The sequence below is a fragment of the Salvelinus fontinalis genome, chromosome 2 (genome assembly GCF_029448725.1).
Source record: "Salvelinus fontinalis isolate EN_2023a chromosome 2, ASM2944872v1, whole genome shotgun sequence".
Taxonomy (NCBI): domain Eukaryota; kingdom Metazoa; phylum Chordata; class Actinopteri; order Salmoniformes; family Salmonidae; genus Salvelinus; species Salvelinus fontinalis.
Window position 1 is genome coordinate 95,109,571 of NC_074666.1, and position 24,087 is coordinate 95,133,657.

At 46.7% G+C, this 24,087-nt stretch overlaps 1 protein-coding gene and 1 long non-coding RNA gene across 4 annotated transcripts in view; one reads left to right on the forward strand and one right to left on the reverse strand.

The window, feature by feature from the left end:
- The window catches only part of LOC129832312 (E3 ubiquitin-protein ligase ZNF598-like), a 28,676-nt gene that overhangs the window by 3,254 nt on the left and 1,335 nt on the right, over nucleotides 1-24,087 (reverse strand). For 2 of the 3 annotated variants that reach the window (XM_055896286.1, XM_055896305.1), the window contains exons 2-10: nucleotides 19,909-20,021; nucleotides 19,061-19,190; nucleotides 18,390-18,601; nucleotides 18,064-18,281; nucleotides 17,868-17,976; nucleotides 10,970-11,422; nucleotides 8,289-9,241; nucleotides 4,640-4,808; nucleotides 3,301-3,445 (exon numbers count right to left, since the gene is read on the reverse strand). In XM_055896286.1, coding sequence (XP_055752261.1) covers nucleotides 3,301-3,445; nucleotides 4,640-4,808; nucleotides 8,289-9,241; nucleotides 10,970-11,422; nucleotides 17,868-17,976; nucleotides 18,064-18,281; nucleotides 18,390-18,601; nucleotides 19,061-19,190; nucleotides 19,909-20,021 — 2,502 coding nt within the window. The remainder of the gene's footprint in view (nucleotides 1-3,300; nucleotides 3,446-4,639; nucleotides 4,809-8,288; nucleotides 9,242-10,969; nucleotides 11,423-17,867; nucleotides 17,977-18,063; nucleotides 18,282-18,389; nucleotides 18,602-19,060; nucleotides 19,191-19,908; nucleotides 20,022-24,087) is intronic. The other variant, XM_055896295.1, reaches the window with a different exon arrangement.
- LOC129832327 (uncharacterized) lies at nucleotides 3,611-4,184 on the forward strand. Its single transcript, XR_008755906.1, has 3 exons — nucleotides 3,611-3,633; nucleotides 3,934-3,973; nucleotides 4,134-4,184. It is a non-coding gene; the product is annotated as an uncharacterized LOC129832327 (long non-coding RNA).

The window sequence follows — 24,087 nt, forward strand, 5'->3', positions numbered from 1 at the left end:
AGGTCAAAGTCCAGGGACAGGAGGTGGCTTGGGGAGGGCCCTGGCCTTAAATGTCTCATCCAGGCCTGTCTGTTTGACTCCAAGTACCTTAGGAGTCAGGGCTTACCTGTCTGAACTGTCCAGAGTAGTCTTAGGGTTAGGGTTACCTGTCTGAACTGTCCAGAGTAGTCTAGGGTTAGGAGTCAGGGCTTACCTGTCTGAACTGTCCAGAGTAGTCTTATGGTTAGGGTTACCTGTCTGAACTGTCCAGAGTAGTCTTAGGGTTAGGAGTCAGGGCTTACCTGTCTGAACTGTCCAGAGTAGTCTTAGGGTTAGGGCTACCTGTCTGAACTGTCCAGAGTAGTCTTAGGGTCAGGAGTCAGGGTTACCTGTCTGAACTGTCCAGAGTAGTCTTAGGGTTAGGGTTACCTGTCTGAACTGTCCAGAGTAATCTTAGGGTCAGGAGTCAGGGTTACCTGTCTGAACTGTCCAGAGTAATCTTAGGGTCAGGAGTCAGGGTTACCTGTCTGAACTGTCCAGAGTAGTCTTAGGAGTCAGGGTTACCTGTCTGAACTGTCCAGAGTAGGGTTAGCGTCAGGGTTACCTGTCTGAACTGTCCAGAGTAGTCTTAGGAGTCAGGGTTACCTGTCTGAACTGTCCAGAGTAGGGTTAGCGTCAGGGTTACCTGTCTGAACTGTCCAGAGTAGTCTTAGGGTTAGGAGTCAGGGCTTACCTGTCTGAACTGTCCAGAGTAGTCTTAGGGTTAGGAGTCAGGGCTTACCTGTCTGAACTGTCCAGAGTAGTCTTAGGGTTAGGGTTACCTGGCTGAACTGTCCAGAGTAGTCTAGGGTTAGGAGTCAGGGCTTACCTGTCTGAACTGTCCAGAGTAGTCTTAGGGTTAGGGTTACCTGTCTGAACTGTCCAGAGTAGTCTTAGGGTTACCTGTCTGAACTGTCCAGAGTAGTCTTAGGGTTACCTGTCTGAACTGTCCAGAGTAGTCTTAGGGTTACCTGTCTGAACTGTCCAGAGTAGTCTTAGGGTTAGGGTTACCTGTCTGAACTGTCCAGAGTAGTCTTAGGGTTAGGAGTCAGGGCTACCTGTCTGAACTGTCCAGAGTAGTCTTAGGGTTAGGGTTACCTGTCTGAACTGTCCAGAGTAGTCCTAGGGTTAGGAGTCAGGGCTTACCTGTCTGAACTGTCCAGAGTAGCCTTAGGGTTAGGAGTCAGGGCTTACCTGTCTGAACTGTCCAGAGTAGTCTTAGGGTTAGGGTTACCTGTCTGAACTGTCCAGAGTAGTCTTAGGGTTAGGAGTCAGGGTTACCTGTCTGAACTGTCCAGAGTAGTCTTAGGAGTCAGGGTTACCTGTCTGAACTGTCCAGAGTAGTCTTAGGGTTAGGGTTACCTGTCTGAACTGTCCAGAGTAGTCTTAGGGTTAGGAGTCAGGGTTACCTGTCTGAACTGTCCAGAGTAGTCTTAGGGTTAGGAGTCAGGGCTTACCTGTCTGAACTGTCCAGAGTAGTCTTAGGAGTCAGGGTTACCTGTCTGAACTGTCCAGAGTAGTCTTAGGGTTAGGGTTACCTGTCTGAACTGTCCAGAGTAGTCTTAGGGTTAGGAGTCAGGGTTACCTGTCTGAACTGTCCAGAGTAGTCTTAGGGTTAGGGTTACCTGTCTGAACTGTCCAGAGTAGTCTAGGGTTAGGAGTCAGGGTTACCTGTCTGAACTGTCCAGAGTAGTCTTAGGGTTAGGAGTCAGGGTTACCTGTCTGAACTGTCCAGAGTAGTCTTAGGGTTAGGGCTACCTGTCTGAACTGTCCAGAGTAGTCTTAGGGTTAGGGTTACCTGCCTGAACTGTCCAGAGTAGTCTAGGGTTAGGAGTCAGGGGTTACCTGTCTGAACTGTCCAGAGTAGTCTAGGGTTAGGGTTACCTGTCTGAACTGTCCAGAGTAGTCTTAGGGTTAGGAGTCAGGGTTACCTGTCTGAACTGTCCAGAGTAGTCTTAGGAGTCAGGGTTACCTGTCTGAACTGTCCAGAGTAGTCTTAGGGTTAGGGTTACCTGTCTGAACTGTCCAGAGTAGTCTTAGGAGTCAGGGTTACCTGTCTGAACTGTCCAGAGTAGTCTTAGGAGTCAGGGTTACCTGTCTGAACTGTCCAGAGTAGTCTTAGGGTTAGGGTTACCTGTCTGAACTGTCCAGAGTAGTCTTAAGGTTAGGGTTACCTGTCTGAACTGTCCAGAGTAGTCTTAGGGTCAGGGTTACCTGTCTGAACTGTCCAGAGTAGTCTTAGGGTTAGGAGTCAGGGTTACCTGTCTGAACTGTCCAGAGTAGTCCTAGGGTCAGGGTTACCTGTCTGAACTGTCCAGAGTAGTCTTAGGGTTAGGAGTCAGGGCTTACCTGTCTGAACTGTCCAGAGTAGTCTTAGGGTTAGGAGTCAGGGCTTACCTGTCTGAACTGTCCAGAGTAGTCTAGGGTTAGGAGTCAGGGCTTACCTGTCTGAACTGTCCAGAGTAGTCTAGGGTCAGGGTTACCTGTCTGAACTGTCCAGAGTAGTCTTAGGGTTAGGGTTACCTGTCTGAACTGTCCAGAGTAGTCTTAGGGTTACCTGTCTGAACTGTCCAGAGTAGTCTTAGGGTTAGGAGTCAGGGCTTACCTGTCTGAACTGTCCAGAGTAGGGTAGGGTTAGGGTTACCTGTCTGAACTGTCCAGAGTAGTCTTAGGGTTAGGAGTCAGGGTTACCTGTCTGAACTGTCCAGAGTAGTCTAGGGTTAGGAGTCAGGGGTTACCTGTCTGAACTGTCCAGAGTAGTCTTAGGGTTAGGAGTCAGGGGTTACCTGTCTGAACTGTCCAGAGTAGTCTTAGGGTTAGGAGTCAGGGTTACCTGTCTGAACTGTCCAGAGTAGTCTAGGGTTAGGAGTCAGGGGTTACCTGTCTGAACTGTCCAGAGTAGTCTTAGGGTTAGGAGTCAGGGTTACCTGTCTGAACTGTCCAGAGTAGTCTTAGGGTTAGGAGTCAGGGTTACCTGTCTGAACTGTCCAGAGTAGTCTTAGGGTTAGGGTTACCTGTCTGAACTGTCCAGAGTAGTCTTAGCGTTAGGAGTCAGGGTTACCTGTCTGAACTGTCCAGAGTAGTCTTAGGGTTAGGAGTCAGGGTTACCTGTCTGAACTGTCCAGAGTAGTCTTAGGGTTAGGGTTACCTGTCTGAACTGTCCAGAGTAGTCTTAGGGTCAGGAGTCAGGGTTACCTGTCTGAACTGTCCAGAGTAGTCTTAGAGTTAGGGTTACCTGTCTGAACTGTCCAGAGTAGTCTTAGGGTTAGGAGTCAGGGTTACCTGTCTGAACTGTCCAGAGTAGTCCTTGAACTGGTTGAATCGTGACTGGTCGTTCTGCAGGAGGTTCTTAATGGACTGGATCAGTTCCATGTTCCTCTGCTGGAAGTTCTCTGGAGCCAGGTACACCCCCGGGGACTGGGGAGACCTACACACACCCCCATAGGGAGTCAGATGGCACACCGAGTTTGAATCAAATATGGTCTGTAAAGGTGGAGGTCTGTCTGGTTGGTCTGTATAGGTGGTGGTCTGTCTGGTCTGTAAAGGTGGAGGTCTGTCTGGTCTGTCTGGTCTGTAAAGGTGGAGGTCTGTCTGGTCTGTCAAGGTGATGTAGTGGTCTGTCTGGTCTGTAAAGGTGGTGGTCTGTCTGGTCTGTAAAGGTGGTGGTCTGTCTGGTCTGTAAAGGTGGTGGTCTGTCTGGTCTGTAAAGGTGGTGGTCTGTCTGGTCTGTAAAGGTGGTGGTCTGTCTGGTCTGTAAAGGTGGTGGTCTGTCTGGTCTGTAAAGGTGGTGGTCTGTCTGGTCTGTAAAAGTGGTGGTCTGTCTGGTCTGTAAAAGTGGTGGTCTGTCTGGTCCGTAAAAGTGGTGGTCTGTCTGGTCCGTAAAAGTGGTGGTCTGTCTGGTCTGTAAAGGTGGAGGTCTGTCTGGTCTGTAAAGGTGATGTAGTGGTCTGTAAAGGTGGTGGTCTGTCTGGTCTGTAAAGGTGGTGGTCTGTCTGGTCTGTAAAAGTGGTGGTCTGTCTGGTCTGTAAAGGTGATGTGATGTAGTGGTCTGTCTGGTCTGTAAAGGTGATGTGATGGTTGGTCTGTATAGGTGATGTGATGGTTGGTCTGTATAGGTGATGTGATGGTTGGTCTGTATAGGTGATGGTTGGTCTGTATAGGTGATGTGATGGTTGGTCTGTAAAGGTGATGTGATGGTTGGTCTGTAAAGGTGATGTCTAGTCAGTAAAGGTGAGGTGATGGTTGGTCTGTATAGGTAATGGTTGGTCTGTATAGGTAATGGTTGGTCTGTATAGGTGATGTAATGGTTGGTCTGTAAAGGTGATGTGATGGTTGGTCTGTATAGGTGATGGTTGGTCTGTATAGGTAATGGTTGGTCTGTATAGGTAATGGTTGGTCTGTATAGGTAATGGTTGGTCTGTATAGGTAATGGTTGGTCTGTATAGGTAATGGTTGGTCTGTATAGGTAATGGTTGGTCTGTATAGGTAATGGTTGGTCTGTATAGGTGATGGTTGGTCTGTATAGGTGATGGTTGGTCTGTATAGGTGATGTAATGGTTGGTCTGTATAGGTGATGTAATGGTTGGTCTGTAAAGGTGATGTGATGGTTGGTCTGTCTCACCGGGGGCTGGATGCAGGGGGGGCAGGCTCCACCACGTTGCTGTTGAGGGGGATGCCGGTAAACCCTGGGGGGGGCTTACTGGGCGGGGGGGCGCTGCCCTGGCCTGGGGGAGGTGGGGACAGGTTGCTGGGGGGGCCAGAACTCTTCAGGACGAAGGAACTCTTAAAGCCTGGAGGAGACAGCATGGGCAACATCACTACATTATCACTGCTACTATCATCCATAACCCCAACTTAAAGCCTGGAGGAGACAGCATGGTCAACATCACTACATTATCACTGTTACTATCATCCATAACCCCAACTTAAAGCCTGGAGGAGACAGCATGGTCAACATCACTACATTATCACTGCTACTATCATCCATAACCCCAACTTAAAGCCTGGAGGAGACAGCATGGTCAACATCACTACATTATCACTGCTACTATCATCCATAACCCCAACTTGAAGCCTGGAGGAGACAGCATGGTCAACATCACTACATTATCACTGCTACTATCATCCATAACCCCAACTTAAAGCCTGGAGGAGACAGCATGGTCAACATCACTACATTATCACTGTTACTCTCATCCATAACCCTAACTTAAAGCCTGGAGGAGACAGCATGGTCAACATCACTACATTATCACTGTTACTCTCATCCATAACCCCAACTTAAAGCCTGGAGGAGACAGCATGGTCAACATCACTACATTATCACTGCTACTATCATCCATAACCCCAACTTAAAGCCTGGAGGAGACAGCATGTTCAACATCACTACATTATCACTGTTACTATCATCCATAACCCCAACTTAAAGCCTGGAGGAGACAGCATGGTCAACATCACTACATTATCACTGTTACTATCATCCATAACCCCAACTTAAAGCCTGGAGGAGACAGCATGGTCAACATCACTACATTATCACTGCTACTATCATCCATAACCCCAACTTAAAGCCTGGAGGAGACAGCATGGTCAACATCACTACATTATCACTGCTACTATCATCCATAGCCCCAACTTAAAGCCTGGAGGAGACAGCATGGTCAACATCACTACATTATCACTGCTACTATCATCCATAACCCCAACTTAAAGCCTGGAGGAGACAGCATGGTCAACATCACTACATTATCCCTGCTACTATCATCCATAACCCCAACTTAAAGCCTGGAGGAGACAGCATGGTCAACATCACTACATTATCACTGCTACTATCATCCATAACCCCAACTTAAAGCCTGGAGGAGACAGCATGGTCAACATCACTACATTATCACTGCTACTATCATCCATAACCCCAACTTAAAGCCTGGAGGAGACAGCATGGTCAACATCACTACATTATCACTGTTACTATCATCCATAACCCCAACTTAAAGCCTGGAGGAGACAGCATGGTCAACATCACTACATTATCACTGCTACTATCATCCATAACCCCAACTTAAAGCCTGGAGGAGACAGCATGGTCAACATCACTACATTATCACTGCTACTATCATCCATAACCCCAACTTAAAGCCTGGAGGAGACAGCATGGTCAACATCACTACATTATCACTGCTACTATCATCCATAACCCCAACTTAAAGCCTGGAGGAGACAGCATGGTCAACATCACTACATTATCACTGTTACTCTCATCCATAACCCCAACTTAAAGCCTGGAGGAGACAGCATGGTCAACATCACTACATTATCACTGTTACTATCATCCATAACCCCAACTTAAAGCCTGGAGGAGACAGCATGGTCAACATCACTACATTATCACTGTTACTATCATCCATAACCCCAACAAAGCCTGGAGGAGACAGCATGGTCAACATCACTACATTATCACTGTTACTATCATCCATAACCCCAACTTAAAGCCTGGAGGAGACAGCATGGTCAACATCACTACATTATCACTGTTACTATCATCCATAACCCCAACTTAAAGCCTGGAGGAGACAGCATGGTCAACATCACTACATTATCACTGTTACTATCATCCATAACCCCAACTTAAAGCCTGGAGGAGACAGCATGGTCAACATTACTACATTATCACTGCTACTATCATCCATAACCCCAACTTAAAGCCTGGAGGAGACAGCATGGTCAACATCACTACATTATCACTGTTACTATCATCCATAACCCCAACTTAAAGCCTGGAGGAGACAGCATGGTCAACATCACTACATTATCACTGTTACTATCCTCCATAACCCCAACTTAAAGCCTGGAGGAGACAGCATGGTCAACATCACTACATTATCACTGTTACTATCATCCATAACCCCAACTTAAAGCCTGGAGGAGACAGCATGGTCAACATCACTACATTATCACTGTTACTATCATCCATAACCCCAACTTAAAGCCTAGAGGAGACAGCATGGTCAACATCACTACATTATCACTGTTACTATCATCCATAACCCCAACTTAAAGCCTGGAGGAGACAGCATGGTCAACATCACTACATTATCACTGCTACTATCATCCATAACCCCAACTTAAAGCCTGGAGGAGACAGCATGGTCAACATCACTACATTATCACTGCTACTATCATCCATAACCCCAACTTAAAGCCTGGAGGAGACAGCATGGTCAACATCACTACATTATCACTGTTACTATCATCCATAACCCCAACTTAAAGCCTGGAGGAGACAGCATGGTCAACATTACTACATTATCACTGCTACTATCATCCATAACCCCAACTTAAAGCCTGGAGGAGACAGCATGGTCAACATCACTACATTATCACTGTTACTATCATCCATAACCCCAACTTAAAGCCTGGAGGAGACAGCATGGTCAACATCACTACATTATCACTGTTACTATCCTCCATAACCCCAACTTAAAGCCTGGAGGAGACAGCATGGTCAACATCACTACATTATCACTGTTACTATCATCCATAACCCCAACTTAAAGCCTGGAGGAGACAGCATGGTCAACATCACTACATTATCACTGTTACTATCATCCATAACCCCAACTTAAAGCCTAGAGGAGACAGCATGGTCAACATCACTACATTATCACTGTTACTATCATCCATAACCCCAACTTAAAGCCTGGAGGAGACAGCATGGTCAACATCACTACATTATCACTGCTACTATCATCCATAACCCCAACTTAAAGCCTGGAGGAGACAGCATGGTCAACATCACTACATTATCACTGCTACTATCATCCATAACCCCAACTTAAAGCCTGGAGGAGACAGCATGGTCAACATCACTACATTATCACTGTTACTATCATCCATAACCCCAACTTAAAGCCTGGAGGAGACAGCATGGTCAACATCACTACATTATCACTGTTACTATCATCCATAACCCCAACTTAAAGCCTAGAGGAGACAGCATGGTCAACATCACTACATTATCACTGCTACTATCATCCATAACCCCAACTTAAAGCCTGGAGACAAACAGCATGGTCAACATCACTACATTATCACTGTTACTATCATCCATAACCCCAACTTAAAGCCTGGAGGAGACAGCATGGTCAACATCACTACATTATCACTGTTACTATCATCCACAACCCCAACTTAAAGCCTGGATACTGTAATACTGTACAAAATCCCCCATATAAATGTATTGTGTTGAGTAAATATGAATAGTTTTGTACCTGGGGGGGGTTTCCTGGAGATGAGGGCAGGGAACTCCTCTTCTACCTCCAGGGGGGGTTCAGGCTGGGCTTTGGGGAGGGGGGCCACTGTGATTGGTTTATCCAGGTGGCCGTTAGCCAATCCACTCGCTTTGACCGTCGCTTTTACAGCGGTTTTAACTGCTGCCGTCGTCATAGCAACCGGCGGTTTGGAGGCGTGGCTCTCCGGAACGTTCTCCTTCTGTACCTTGGAGACCGTTTCCATGAGGACAGGAACTTGGTTTCCAGATGGTGGAGTGGGCGTGGCCTGTTTCTTCTTCTTGGCTGTCTTGGATGTGGGGCTTGGGGAGGGAATAGGAGTGGGGTTAGAGGACACGGGGGAGGGCTTAGAGGTCGGTGGGAGGGGCTTAGCTGTCGGTGGGGAAGGCTTGGAGGTTGGTGGGAGGCGCTTATCTGTCAGTGGGAGGGGCTTAGAGGCAGTAGGGACAGACTTAGAGGGTCCTTTGACGATGAGAAGAGAGGAGATATCCAACATGGTTGGAACTGCTCGGTGCTCCTGCATCGTCTTGGCAACGCAATTGTCATCGTCAGATGGGGGGGAGGGGCGTCGGACGGGGAGCTTCTTCCTCCGAGAGGAAGAGGAGGAGGAGAGGAGCTGGGGGCCGGCGGGGAGAGGGAGAGGAGGGTTGTTAGAGGGAGGTCTAGAGGAAGAGGAGGGAAGGATGACCGTCCTGGAGGTGCTGTTGCTACTGGCTTGGCTCCAGGCTGAGGTGGCTCCGCCCGCTGGTCTGGGAGGGCGGATCTTACAGACCAGGGCGGGGAAGTCTTCTTCTTGGAAGGAGGAGTGCTTCCTGGGTTGGGCGGAGTAGGCGGGGGTCATGGGGGTCGTAACCTTGGCAGCAGATAGACTGGGGAAGTCATCCTCCTTCAGAGGGACCTGGGCCGGAGTCTTCAGGGCTGGGGGGGGCTTTACACTGTAACACACACAATATATATACATCACTACAGAGAGACCTGGGGGGGGGCTTTACACTGTAACACACACAATATATATACATCACTACAGAGAGACCTGGGGGGGGGCTTTACACTGTAACACACACAATATATATACATCACTACAGAGAGACCTGGGCCGGAGTCTTCAGGGCTGGGGGGGGCTTTACACTGTAACACACACAATATATATACATCACTACAGAGAGACCTGGGGGGGGGCTTTACACTGTAACACACACAATATATATACCTATAATATACATCACTACAGAGGGACCTGGGCCGGAGGCTTCAGGGCTGGGGGGGGCTTTACACTGTAACACACACAATATATATACATCACTACAGAGAGACCTGGGCCGGAGGCTTCAGGGCTGGGGGGGGCTTTACACTGTAACACACACAATATATATACATCACTACAGAGGGACCTGGGCCGGAGGCTTCAGGGCTGGGGGGGGCTTTACACTGTAACACACACAATATATATACATCACTACAGAGAGACCTGGGGGGGGACAGGAGGGCTGGGGGGGGGGGGGGGCTTTACAGTGTAACACACACAAAATATATACCTATAATATACATCACTACAGAGAGACCTGGGGGGGGGGACAGGAGGGCGGGGGGGGGGGGGGGGCTTTACAGTGTAATATACACATTAATATATATACCTATAACATACATCACTACAGAGAGACCTGGGGGGGGGACAGGAGGGCTGGGGGGGACAGGGGCTTTACAGTGTAATATACACATTAATATATATACCTATAACATACATCACTACAGAGAGACCTGGGGGGGGACAGGAGGGCTGGGGGGGGGGTTTACAGTGTAATATACACATTAATATATATACCTATAATATACATCACTACAGAGAGACCTGGGGGGGGCAGGAGGGCTGGGGGGGGGGGGGCTTTACAGTGTAATATACACATTAATATATATACCTATAATATACATCACTACAGAGAGACCTGGGGGGGGACAGGAGGGCTGGGGGGGGCTTTACAGTGTAATATACACATTAATATATATACCTATAATATACATCACTACAGAGAGACCTGGGGGGGTGCAGGAGGGCTGGGGCTTTACAGTGTAATATACACATTAATATATATACCTATAATATACATCACTACAGAGAGACCTGGGGGGGGGGACAGGAGGGCTGGGGGGGGGGTTTACAGTGTAATATACACATTAATATATATACCTATAACATACATCACTACAGAGAGACCTGGGGGGGGGGGGACAGGAGGGCTGGGGGGGGGCTTTACAGTGTAATATACACATTAATATATATACCTATAACATACATCACTACAGAGAGACCTGGGGGGGGGCAGGAGGGCTGGGGGGGGCTTTACAGTGTAATATACACATTAATATATATACCTATAATATACATCACTACAGAGAGACCTGGGGGGGGGGACAGGAGGGCTGGGGGGGGGGTTTACAGTGTAATATACACATTAATATATATACCTATAATATACATCACTACAGAGAGACCTGGGGTGGGGGGGGGGGGGCTTTACAGTGTAATATACACATTAATGATAACACGGCTGGTATACACATTCACCTTGGGGTGTGTGTGTGTGTGTGTGTGTGTGTGTGTGTGTGTGTGTGTGTGTGTGTGTGTGTGTGTGTGTGTGTGTGTGTGTGTGTGTGTGTGTCTGTACCTCAGCGAGGGTGCTGCAGCCCCTAGGAGAGCTGGGAAGTCGTCTCCTGTCAGAGGGTTACTCTTCATGGTCCTCACTGGGGGAGCTTCTGCTGTAGGTTTAAGAGGAACACTCCTGTGTCTCTCCTCAGTCTCCGGCCGCTCCGGCCTCTCCACCCGCTCCGGCCTCTCCACCCGCTCCGGCCTCTCCACCCGCTCCGGCCTCTCCACCCGCTCCGGCCTCTCCACCCGCTCCGGCCTCTCCACCCGCTCCGGCCTCTCCACCCGCTCCGGCCTCTCCACCCGCTCCGGCCTCTCCACCCGCTCCGGCCTCTCCACGCGCTCCGGCCTCTCCTCTTTGCGGTGTTTGGGCGCTCCACTCCTCTCCTGGGTGTCTCCTCCTCTGTCCTCCTGTCTCCTCTGCTGCATCATAGAGGCTCGGACTGCTACTGCCAACTCCCTGTCCTCCTCCTCACTACCAAAAACACAGCGTCAGTCATTATAGTCGATCACAGAGTCATAAAACACTGGTGAAACACGCAAACGGTTCCAATCGTTTATCCACAATTCATTTTTATCCACGGTGGATACGAGACGTTTTGATAACCGTGTAAATCTCTAAGACAAGGTGACTTTTATCAATATAATAGTCGCCTGTATTTACAACCCAAAGAAATTAAATGCTAGTTAGCTGCTAATGTGGCTATCGTACAGAAACTAGAAACGCCCGTCTCGAGCTTCACGTCACTCACCAGGGCCGTGATGAAATGGACGCCACTGCCGAGGCAAAGGTAAGAATCTCTGGATTAACTAGTGTTAGCCAAATGTAGTAATTAATAAATTGGCTAAAGTTGTTTAAATTCTGTAAACTGTCTGGAGCAAGTTTTTAATTGAAAACGCCTGTTACCTAGCTAGCCTGCTCATGGTTAGCTAGTTAGCAACATTAGCCTGGCTAGATGGCTACATTAGCAGTCTATTTAAATGCATGATAAATTCATAACTTTCTTAGGTTTTTATAAACCAACAGTCTAGCTTGCTAGTTAACTAGCTAGCTAACTGAGATGGTGAAGCTAAGGCTACGTGTTTATTATAATGTTTGTTTGTGTCTGTGGGTGAGAGGTGGGTTAGCATGTCTTAGGGGTATGATATAAAATGCTAACCTCCCCTGTTATTGTAATGGTGAGAGGTTAGCATGTCTTGGGGGTATGATATAACATGCTAACCTCCCCTGTTATTGTAATGGTGAGAGGTTAGCATGTCTTGGGGGTATGATATAAAATGCTAACCTCCCCTGTTATTGTAATGGTGAGAGGTTAGCATATATTGGGCGTGTGATATAAAATGCTAACCTCCCCTGTTATTGTAATGGTGAGAGGTTAGCATGTCTTGGAGGTATGATATAAAATGCTAACCTCCCCTGTTATTGTAATGGTGAGAGGTTAGCATGTCTTGGGGGTATGATATAAAATGCTAACCTCTCCTGTTATTGTAATGGTGAGAGGTTAGCATGTCTTGGGGGTATGATATAAAATGCTAACCTCTCCTGTTATTGTAATGGTGAGAGGTTAGCATGTCTTGGGGGTATGATATAAAATGCTAACCTCCCCTGTTATTGTAATGGTGAGAGGTTAGCATGTCTTGGGGGTATGATATAAAATTCTAACCTCCCCTGTTATTGTAATGGTGAGAGGTTAGCATGTCTTGGGGGTATGCTAACCTCCCCTGTTATTGTAATGGTGAGAGGTTAGCATGTCTTGGGGGTATGATATAAAATGCTAACCTCCCCTGTTATTGTAATGGTGAGTGGTTAGCATGTCTTGGGGTTATGATATAAAATGCTAACCTCTCCTGTTATTGTAATGGTGAGAGGTTAGCATGTCTTGGGGGTATGATATAAAATGCTAACCTCTCCTGTTATTGTAATGGTGAGAGGTTAGCATGTCTTGGGGGTATGATATAAAATGCTAACCTCCCCTGTTATTGTAATGGTGAGAGGTTAGCATGTCTTGGGCGTGTGATATAAAATGCTAACCTCCCCTGTTATTGTAATGGTAAGAGGTTAGCATGTCTTGGGGGTATGCTAACCTCCACTGTTATTGTAATGGTGAGAGATTAGCATGTCTTGGGGTTATGATATAAAATGCTAACCTCCCCTCTTATTGTAATGGTGAGAGGTTAGCATGTCTTGGGGGTATGATATACAATGCTAACCTTCCCTGTTATTGTAATGGTGAGAGGTTAGCATGTCTTGGGGTTATGATATCAAATGCTAACCTCTCCTGTTATTGTAATGGTGAGAGGTTAGCATGTCTTGGGGTTATGATATAAAATGCTAACCTCTCCTGTTATTGTAATGGTGAGAGGTTAGCATGTCTTGGGGGTATGATATAAAATGCTAACCTCCCCTGTTATTGTTATGGTGAGAGGTTAGCATGTCTTGGGGGTATGATATAAAATGCTAACCTCCCCTGTTATTGTAATGGTGAGAGGTTAGCATGTCTTGGGGTTATGATATAAAATGCTAACCTCCCCTGTTATTGTAATGGTGAGAGGTTAGCATGTCTTGGGGGTAGGATATAAAATGCTAACCTCCCCTGTTATTGTAATGGTGAGAGGTTAGCATGTCTTGGTGGTATGATATAAAATGTTAACCTCCCCTGTTATTGTAATGGTGAGAGATTAGCATGTCTTGGGGTTATGATATAAAATGCTAACCTCCCCTCTTATTGTAATGGTGAGAGGTTAGCATGTCTTGGGGGTATGATATAAAATGCTAACCTCCTCTGTTATTGTAATGGTGAGAGGTTAGCATGTCTTGGGGGTATGATATAAAATTCTAACCTCCCCTGTTATTGTAATGGTGAGAGGTTAACATGTCTTGGGGGTATGCTAACCTCCCCTGTTATTGTAATGGTGAGAGGTTAGCATGTCTTGGGGGTATGATATAAAATGCTAACCTCCCCTGTTATTGTAATGGTGAGAGATTAGCATGTCTTGGGGTTATGATATAAAATGCTAACCTCCCCTCTTATTGTAATGGTGAGAGGTTAGCATGTCTTGGGGGTATGATATAAAATGCTAACCTCCTCTGTTATTGTAATGGTGAGAGGTTAGCATGTCTTGGGGTTATGATATAAAATGCTAACCTCCCCTGTTATTGTAATGGTGAGAGATTAGCATGTCTTGGGGTTATGATATAAAATGCTAACCTCCCCTGTTATTGTAATGGTGAGAGGTTAGCATATCTTGGGCGTGTGATATAAAAAGCTAACCTCCCCTGTTATTGTAATGGTGAGAGGTTAGCATGTCTTGGGGTTATGATATAAAATGCTAACCTCCCCTGTTATTGTAATGGTGAGAGGTTAGCATATCTTGGGCGTGTGATATAAAAAGCTAACCTCCCCTGTTATTGTAATGGTGAGAGGTTAGCATGTCTTGGGGGTATGATATAAAATGCTAACCTCCCCTGTTATTGTAATGGTGAGAGGTTAGCATGTCTTGGGGGTATGATATAAAATTCTAACCTCCCCTGTTATTGTAATGGTGAGAGGTTAGCATGTCTTGGGGGTATGCTAACCTCCCCTGTTATTGTAATGGTGAGAGGTTAGCATGTCTTGGGGGTATGATATAAAATGCTAACCTCCCCTGTTATTGTAATGGTGAGAGATTAGCATGTCTTGGGGTTATGATATAAAATGCTAACCTCCCCTGTTATTGTAATGGTGAGAGGTTAGCATGTCTTGGGTTTATGATATAAAATGCTAACCTCCCCTGTTATTGTAATGGTGAGAGGTTAGCATGTCTTGGGGGTATGATATAAAATGCTAACCTCCTCTGTTATTGTAATGGTGAGAGGTTAGCATGTCTTGGGGGTATGATATAAAATTCTAACCTCCCCTGTTATTGTAATGGTGAGAGGTTAGCATGTCTTGGGGGTATGCTAACCTCCCCTGTTATTGTAATGGTGAGAGGTTAGCATGTCTTGGGGGTATGATATAAAATGCTAACCTCCCCTGTTATTGTAATGGTGAGAGGTTAGCATGTCTTGGGGTTATGATATAAAATGCTAACCTCCCCTGTTATTGTAATGGTGAGAGATTAGCATGTCTTGGGGTTATGATATAAAATGCTAACCTCCCCTCTTATTGTAATGGTGAGAGGTTAGCATGTCTTGGGGGTATGATATAAAATGCTAACCTCCTCTGTTATTGTAATGGTGAGAGGTTAGCATGTCTTGGGGGTATGATATAAAATTCTAACCTCCCCTGTTATTGTAATGGTGAGAGGTTAACATGTCTTGGGGGTATGCTAACCTCCCCTGTTATTGTAATGGTGAGAGGTTAGCATGTCTTGGGGGTATGATATAAAATGCTAACCTCCCCTGTTATTGTAATGGTGAGAGATTAGCATGTCTTGGGGTTATGATATAAAATGCTAACCTCCCCTCTTATTGTAATGGTGAGAGGTTAGCATGTCTTGGGGGTATGATATAAAATGCTAACCTCCTTTGTTATTGTAATGGTGAGAGGTTAGCATGTCTTGGGGTTATGATATAAAATGCTAACCTCCCCTGTTATTGTAATGGTGAGAGATTAGCATGTCTTGGGGTTATGATATAAAATGCTAACCTCCCCTGTTATTGTAATGGTGAGAGGTTAGCATATCTTGGGCGTGTGATATAAAATGCTAACCTCCCCTGTTATTGTAATGGTGAGAGGTTAGCATGTCTTGGGGGTATGATATAAAATGCTAACCTCCCCTGTTATTGTAATGGTGAGAGGTTAGCATGTCTTGGGGGTATGATATAAAATTCTAACCTCCCCTGTTATTGTAATGGTGAGAGGTTAGCATGTCTTGGGGGTATGCTAACCTCCCCTGTTATTGTAATGGTGAGAGGTTAGCATGTCTTGGGGGTATGATATAAAATGCTAACCTCCCCTGTTATTGTAATGGTGAGAGATTAGCATGTCTTGGGGTTATGATATAAAATGCTAACCTCCCCTGTTATTGTAATGGTGAGAGGTTAGCATGTCTTGGGTTTATGATATAAAATGCTAACCTCCCCTGTTATTGTAATGGTGAGAGGTTAGCATGTCTTGGGGTTGTGATATAAAATGCTAACCTCCCCTGTTATTGTAATGGTGAGAGGTTAGCATGTCTTGGTGGTATGATATAAAATGTTAACCTCCCCTGTTATTGTAATGGTGAGAGGTTAGCATGTCTTGGGGGTATGATATAAAATGCTAACCTCCTCTGTTATTGTAATGGTGAGAGGTTAGCATGTCTTGGGGGTATGATATAAAATTCTAACCTCCCCTGTTATTGTAATGGTGAGAGGTTAGCATGTCTTGGGGGTATGCTAACCTCCCCTGTTATTGTAATGGTGAGAGGTTAGCATGTCTTGAGGGTATGATATAAAATGCTAACCTCCCCTGTTATTGTAATGGTGAGAGGTTAGCATGTCTTGGGGTTATGATATAAAATGCTAACCTCCCCTGTTATTGTAATGGTGAGAGGTTAGCATGTCTTGGGGTTATGATATAAAATGCTAACCTCCCCTGTTATTGTAATGGTGAGAGATTAGCATGTCTTGGGGTTATGATATAAAATGCTAACCTCCCCTGTTATTGTAATGGTGAGAGATTAGCATGTCTTGGGGTTATGATATAAAATGCTAACCTCCCCTGTTATTGTAATGGTGAGAGGTTAGCATATCTTGGGCGTGTGATATAAAATGCTAACCTCCCCTGTTATTGTAATGGTGAGAGGTTAGCATGTCTTGGGGGTATGATATAAAATGCTAACCTCCCCTGTTATTGTAATGGTGAGAGGTTAGCATGTCTTGGGGGTATGATATAAAATTCTAACCTCCCCTGTTATTGTAATGGTGAGAGGTTAGCATGTCTTGGGGGTATGCTAACCTCCCCTGTTATTGTAATGGTGAGAGGTTAGCATGTCTTGGGGGTATGATATAAAATGCTAACCTCCCCTGTTATTGTAATGGTGAGAGATTAGCATGTCTTGGGGTTATGATATAAAATGCTAACCTCCCCTGTTATTGTAATGGTGAGAGGTTAGCATGTCTTGGGTTTATGATATAAAATGCTAACCTCCCCTGTTATTGTAATGGTGAGAGGTTAGCATGTCTTGGGGTTGTGATATAAAATGCTAACCTCCCCTGTTATTGTAATGGTGAGAGGTTAGCATGTCTTGGTGGTATGATATAAAATGTTAACCTCCCCTGTTATTGTAATGGTGAGAGGTTAGCATGTCTTGGGGGTATGATATAAAATTCTAACCTCCCCTGTTATTGTAATGGTGAGAGGTTAGCATGTCTTGGGGGTATGCTAACCTCCCCTGTTATTGTAATGGTGAGAGGTTAGCATGTCTTGGGGGTATGATATAAAATGCTAACCTCCCCTGTTATTGTGATGGTGAGAGATTAGCATGTCTTGGGGTTATGATATAAAATGCTAACCTCCCCTGTTATTGTAATGGTGAGAGGTTAGCATGTCTTCGGGGTATGATATAAAACCTCCCCTGTCATTGTAATGGTGAGAGGTTAGCATGTCTTGGGGGTATGATATAAAATGCTAACCTCCCCTGTTATTGTAATGGTGAGAGGTTAGCATGTCTTGGGGGTATGATATAAAATGCTAACCTCCCCTGTTATTGTAATGGTGAGAGGTTAGCATGTCTTGGAGGTATGCTAACTTCCTATGTTATTGTAATGGTGAGAGGTTAGCATGTCTTGAGAGTGATCAGCTAACATTAGCCACCGCTAGCTAGAAATCAATGAGAGTAATGGGGGCAACCCAGCAATGTTTTGGACAAATGAACTGAAATCAAATGGTTTGACGTTACTTAAAGTTGATTAGTGTGATGTCATGGTGGTCTCATAGTGATGATGTCATACTGACCGGTTGTATCTCCAGCTACCTCTGGTGTTCTGTTGGCTCCCTTGGCTCCGTCCTCTCCCCCCCCGACCCGACCTCGCCTCCTCATAGTCCTCTCCAGATACCATGCCTCCTTGAACGAACACACACAGTCTGTTGTTACCAAGCAGGCCTGAAATCCAGTTTTTTTTACGACAGAAAGCACAGTATCCAGTCTCACCATCGTTCCGTCGGGTCTGGCGCGGGGCAAAGTTGAACTGCAGGTCTATGTGTCGGTTCTGTCGTGCTTCGGCCCGGTTCTTGCTGTGTGCCGAGGCCTTGTGGGCCTTGTAGTCGATCTGGCTCCTGAAGGCGTGGGTGAACTGCTCCGTAGCACAGCGCCCCTCCTCACACAGGTAGTGGGCCTCCCGGAAGTGTTCGCTCAGGTATTGGTAGTCACTGTGGAGAGAAGGGGGGGTACAACATGCTTAGGACAGATACAGGGGTGTGTGTGTGTGTGTGTGTGTGTGTGTGTGTGTGTGTGTGTGTGTGTGTGTGTGTGTGTACCTGTAGTACTCCTGAGCTCCGTCAGCATCACAGAAGTGACAGAAGTAATGGTCTCTACGGAGATGTTTCAGCAGCTCGTCGTTGTCAAGGTAACGGTCGTCGCAGAACTTGCAGAGCGGGTGTCCGCGGTGAGACGTGTCATCGGGGTCACCGTTGGTACGGTGACGTGCCAGATCCTTCCTGTTATACCACTTCCTCTCATGGGAGAAGATCTGGTGGGAACAGGTTACATACATGTCAGACAGACAGGTAACCTACCTGCAGGTGTTTGGTACAGACAGGTAGAACAGACAGGTAACCTACCTGCAGGTGTTTGGTACAGACAGGTAGAACAGACAGGTAACCTACCTGCAGGTGTTTGGTACAGACAGGTAGAACAGACAGGTAACCTACCTGCAGGTGTTTGGTACAGACAGGTATAACAGACAGGTAACCTACCTGCAGGTGTTTGGTACAGACAGGTATAACAGACAGGTAACCTACCTGCAGGTGTTTGGTACAGACAGGTATAACAGACAGGTAACCTACCTGCAGGTGTTTGGTACAGACAGGTATAACAGACAGGTAACCTACCTGCAGGTGTTTGGTACAGACAGGTATAACAGACAGACAGGTAACCTACCTGCAGGTGTTTGGTACAGACAGGTATAACAGACAGACAGGTAACCTACCTGCAGGTGTTTGGTACAGAGTTTACAACAGAAGAGTTCATGTTGTTTCCTCATGTGCTGCTCCAACTCCTCAAACTTTGAGAAGACTTTAGACTCTGGACACACAGGACACTCAGACAGCAGCAGTGTCCTACAGGCAGAGACAGAGAGAGACATGAGGAAGAGACAGACAGAGACTGATAGTAGATAGAGAGGGATAGGAGGAGGACAGGAGAGGAGAGGAGAGAGGGATAGGAGGAGGACAGGGGAGGAGAGGAGAGAGGGATAGGAGGAGGACAGGAGAGGAGAGGAGAGAGGGATAGGAGGAGGACAGGAGAGGAGAGGAGAGAGGGATAGGAGGAGGACAGGAGAGGAGAGAGGGATAGGAGGAGGACAGGAGAGGAGAGAGGGATAGGAGGAGGACAGGAGAGGAGAGAGGGATAGGAGGAGGACAGGAGAGGAGAGGAGAGAGGGATAGGAGGAGGACAGGAGAGGAGAGGAGAGAGGGATAGGAGGAGGACAGGAGAGGAGAGGAGAGAGGGATAGGAGGAGGACAGGAGAGGAGAGGAGAGAGGGATAGGAGGAGGACAGGAGAGGAGAGGAGAGAGGGATAGGAGGAGGACAGGAGAGGAGAGGAGAGAGGGATAGGAGGAGGACAGGAGAGGAGAGAGGGCCAGGAGGAGGACAGGAGAGGAGAGAGGGATAGGAGAGAGGTTCAGGAAGAGGACAGGAGAGGAGAGAGGTTCAGGAAGAGGACAGGAGAGAAGAGAGGGCCAGGAGGAGGACAGGAGAGAAGAGAGGGCCAGGAGGAAGAGGAGAGAGGTTCAGGAGGAAGAGGAGAGAGGTCCAGGGGGAGGAGAGCAGGGTACCTGAACTGAGCGTATATCTTGGAGTCTGTAAAGTAGATGTCATGTTTCCTCTCCACCTGCAGCGTCTGGAGGGGCAGAGAGGAGAAGGCCACCAACTTCTGCACAAACAGCACCTAGACACAAACACACTGTCAATGGGAATCATCCAGACTTTTATCTGACCCATCCACTGGTAGCTGTGGTCAAGCCCTTGGGGATTTCCCAAGTCAATGTTTTACTTGTTAAACCAGCCTACATTACAGTGACAAAAGTACAGCTGTTAAATGAAGCTATCCCTAGCTAACGTACTAACAGAGAGACAGGGATTAGCCAGCTAGTTAAAGTGAGTAGTGAACTATCCTGGTTATAGTTGAACAGACCAGAGTAGTGTTTATAATGAGATGGAGAATCTGAGGAAGCTAGGCTAGGTTAGGTTGATCCCACTGTAGCTATCTGAATGCTAAGCTAGGTTGAAGATCCCACTGTAGCTATCTGAATGCTAAGCTAGGTTGAAGATCCCACTGTAGCTATCTGAATGCTAAGCTAGGTTGAAAATCCCACTGTAGCTATCTGAATGCTAAGCTAGGTTGAAAATCCCACTGTAGCTATCTGAATGCTAAGCTAGGTTGAAGATCCCACTGTAGCTATCTGAATGCTAAGCTAGGTTGAAGATCCCACTGTAGCTACCTGAATGCTAAGCTAGGTAACATACTAACAGGGATTAGCCAGCTAGTTAAAGTGAGTAGTGAAATGTCCTGGTTATAGTTGAACAGACCAGAGAAGTGTTTATAATGAGCTGGAAAATCTGAGGAAGCTAGGCTAGGCTAGGTTGAAGATCCCACTGTAGCTAGCTGAATGCTAGGCTATGTTGAAGATCCCACTGTAGCTAGCTGAATAGGCTACTGGATGGCCAACAGCTGCAAATGTATCATTCTTCACATTCTTCATTATGTCAGTTTCACGGTGGACTGTTTCCCCATTAACAGAGGCCCCTGGACTGTTCCCCATAACAGAGGCCCCTGGACTGTTCCCCATAACAGAGGCCCCTGGACTGTTCCCCATAACAGAGGCCCCTGGACTGTTCCCCATAACAGAGGCCCCTGGACTGTTCCCCATTAACAGAGGCCCCTGGACTGTTCCCCATTAACAGAGGCCCCTGGACTGTTCCACATAACAGAGGCCCCTGGACTGTTCCCCATAACAGAGGCCCCTGGACTGTTCCCCATAACAGAGGCCCCTGGACTGTTCCCCATAACAGAGGCCCCTGGACTGTTCCCCATAACAGAGGCCCCTGGACTGTTCCCAAGCGAATGTATCTAGTGTGCCTAGTGGTTTTCCAGTGCTTTGTCGTGTTATTTCTTAATGTGCATCAGTTCTAGCGCGTTAATTTGTTTAATGGAAAAAGGGTTGGAAAAAGATGTCTCCATAATGACAAACTAAAAACAGCCTAACTAAAACTGGTAAAACGTTGTCAGGACGTGCATCTGCTGTTCACATGCTAGTCGGAATTGGAAACTCGGAAACGTCCGACTTGCTGATTGATTGAACGAGGCACGTGTATAACTACAACCAGTTAGCAAGTCGGACATTTCAGAGTTTCCTAGTTCCGACTAGCATGTGAAGGCAGCAAATGTCTACTCTCACTCAGGTGACTCAGCTGCAGCGCTCTCTCAACACACACCCAAAGACAGTCTGAAGACGGGCAGGAACTGCTTTTCCAATACAAATCCAAGCTCATGCTTGTAGGTGATGTCATTGCGACATTGGCTAGCTAAGCTGATACGCAGAAACATGTCATCAGGTTTAACGGTCATTTCGCGCATGTGCAGGCCGTCAAATCAAAAGGCACTCCTTCCATATAAAAGGGTTTTTACCCCCTTTTTTCGCCCCAATTTCATGATATCCCATTAGTAGTTACGATCTTGTCTCAACTCCCCAACGAGCTCGGGAGAGGTTGAAGGTCAAGTCATGCGTCCTCCGTAACATGACCCGCCAAGCCACGCTACTTCTTAACACATTGCTTGTTTTACCCCGGAAGCCAGCCGCACTAATGTGTCGGAGGAAAACCCATTCAACTGACAAAGCAGGTCAGCTTGCAGGCGCCCGGGCCCGCCACAAGGAGTTGCTAGAGCTTAGTGAGCCAAGGAAATTCCACCGGTCAAACCCTCCCCTAACCCGGACGACGCAGTTGTAGTGCGATGCAGTGCCCTAAGACCGCTGCGCCACTCGGGAGGCCCATAAAGTATTTTTTGGCCAAAAATGAAAACGTGTCAGTTTGTCACTTTTATGAGGTTGGAGAAATAACATGTTCAACTACTTAAGACATAAATTCAAATCTAGGTTGCGTCTTTAGATTGAGAAAATTAACAACTAAAGGCAGAATTGTTCACTTATTTTTATTGACTTCTCAAACCCCAAACCTGTCTGGTCTGCTTGGTCTGTTTCAAAAGCGTTCCAGGAAGTCTTGCGATTTTGCACTTCTGGGTTTCGAAACTCTGACACACCCCTACGGCCCTCCCCTTCCCCACCACTCACTCAGCAACAGCTGACCTCACTGCCTGATCACAGATAGAACAATGAGCCAGATATTTCACCGGATGTATAAATGTGAAGCATCCGGTCGGCATTTCCTCTCACTACCAAATATGGTGCTGAGAGGAAGCCCAGTGGGAGAAGATGGAGCGGGGTGGATTTGTAGACGACATTCTGCAAATGTTCTCGTCGATGAAACGTTTGATCTCCATACAGTTTTCTGTTCCCCAAACTAGAATCAGTTATGAACAGAGGGGACTGAGTTTAGTTGACTTTACCATTTGCCAATGTTTCCAAAAAGTGCAAAGGCGAATTTAGTTTTTGCACACCTGCACTTCAGAGTAGGCGTTTCCTAATGACAATATGCAAATACACGCTAAAATGAGCCAATAGGATCTTTTGAGCTCGTGCTTTGCTCTGCCTCCCTCCTTGCCAACTATGACTCATTTGTTCCCATTGCAAACCACAAGTTGTGGTCTCTCTTGGATTAGTTATAAACATCTTTGGCCTGATTCTCTGATAGTCAGCAGGTCACAGTGAAATATATATTTTTGTTGTTGTTGTTGAGAAATGCCATGGCGACCGCGGTGCAATTTAGAAGTAGTCCGAAAAACCTGCAACCAATACATTTTCACATCGATTTCAAAGTAGCTAAATTTCAGGGAAACCGCGGCAACCCCGCCGTCCCGCAGGGAAACCGCGGCAACCCCGCCGTCCCGCAGGGAAACCGCGGCAACCCCGCCGTCCAGTAGGGAAACCGCGGCAACCCCGCCGTCCAGTAGGGAAACCGCGGCAAACCCGCCGTCCAGTAGGGAAACCGCGGCAACCCCGCCGTCCAGTAGGGAAACCGCGGCAACCCCGCCGTCCAGTAACGGAACGAGCTTTGCATGAAGATGTGCAGCGTAGTTAAGTAGAGATACACTGTAAATACAGCAGTATGTGGACACCCCTTCAAATTAGTCGATGGCCTTACTGAAGAGCTCAGTGACTTTCAACGTGGCACCGTCATACCCTGCTAGAGCTGCCCCGATTCAACTGTAAGCGCTGTTATTGTGAAGTGGAAACAGTCATGGAGCAACAACGGCTGAGCTTCGAAGTGGTAGGCCACACCAGCTCACAGAACGGGACCATCGAGTGCTGAAGCACGTAAAAATCATCTGTCCTCGGTAGCACCCTACCGGGTTCCAAACTGCCTCTGGAAGCAACATCGTTGGAAGCTTCATGAAAATGGGTTTCCGTGGCCGAGCTGCCACACACAAGCCTAAGATCACCATGCGCAATGCCAAGCTTCGGCCAGAGTGGTGTAAAGCTTGTCGCCATTGGACTCTGGAGCAGTGGAAACTGTTATAGCAGCAAAGGGGGGACCAACTCCATATTAATGCCCATGATTTTGGAATGAGATGTTCGATGAGCTGGTGTCCACATACTTTTGGTCATGTAGTGTTCTTCACGATGTAAACGAGGCGTAACGCCTGCCTCAGAACTAGGAAACTTGGAAATGACTGACTTGCTAACAGAGATAAACATAGAATCACATGGCTTATCAGTCTCTCTGTGAACGCCGATAACTTCAGAACAAAGTCGACTACGAATACAGTAGTTGTCAATGTCTTTGCAATTGATGTGAAGTTTGAAAAGATATTTAAAATGAAACAATGAGATGAATGC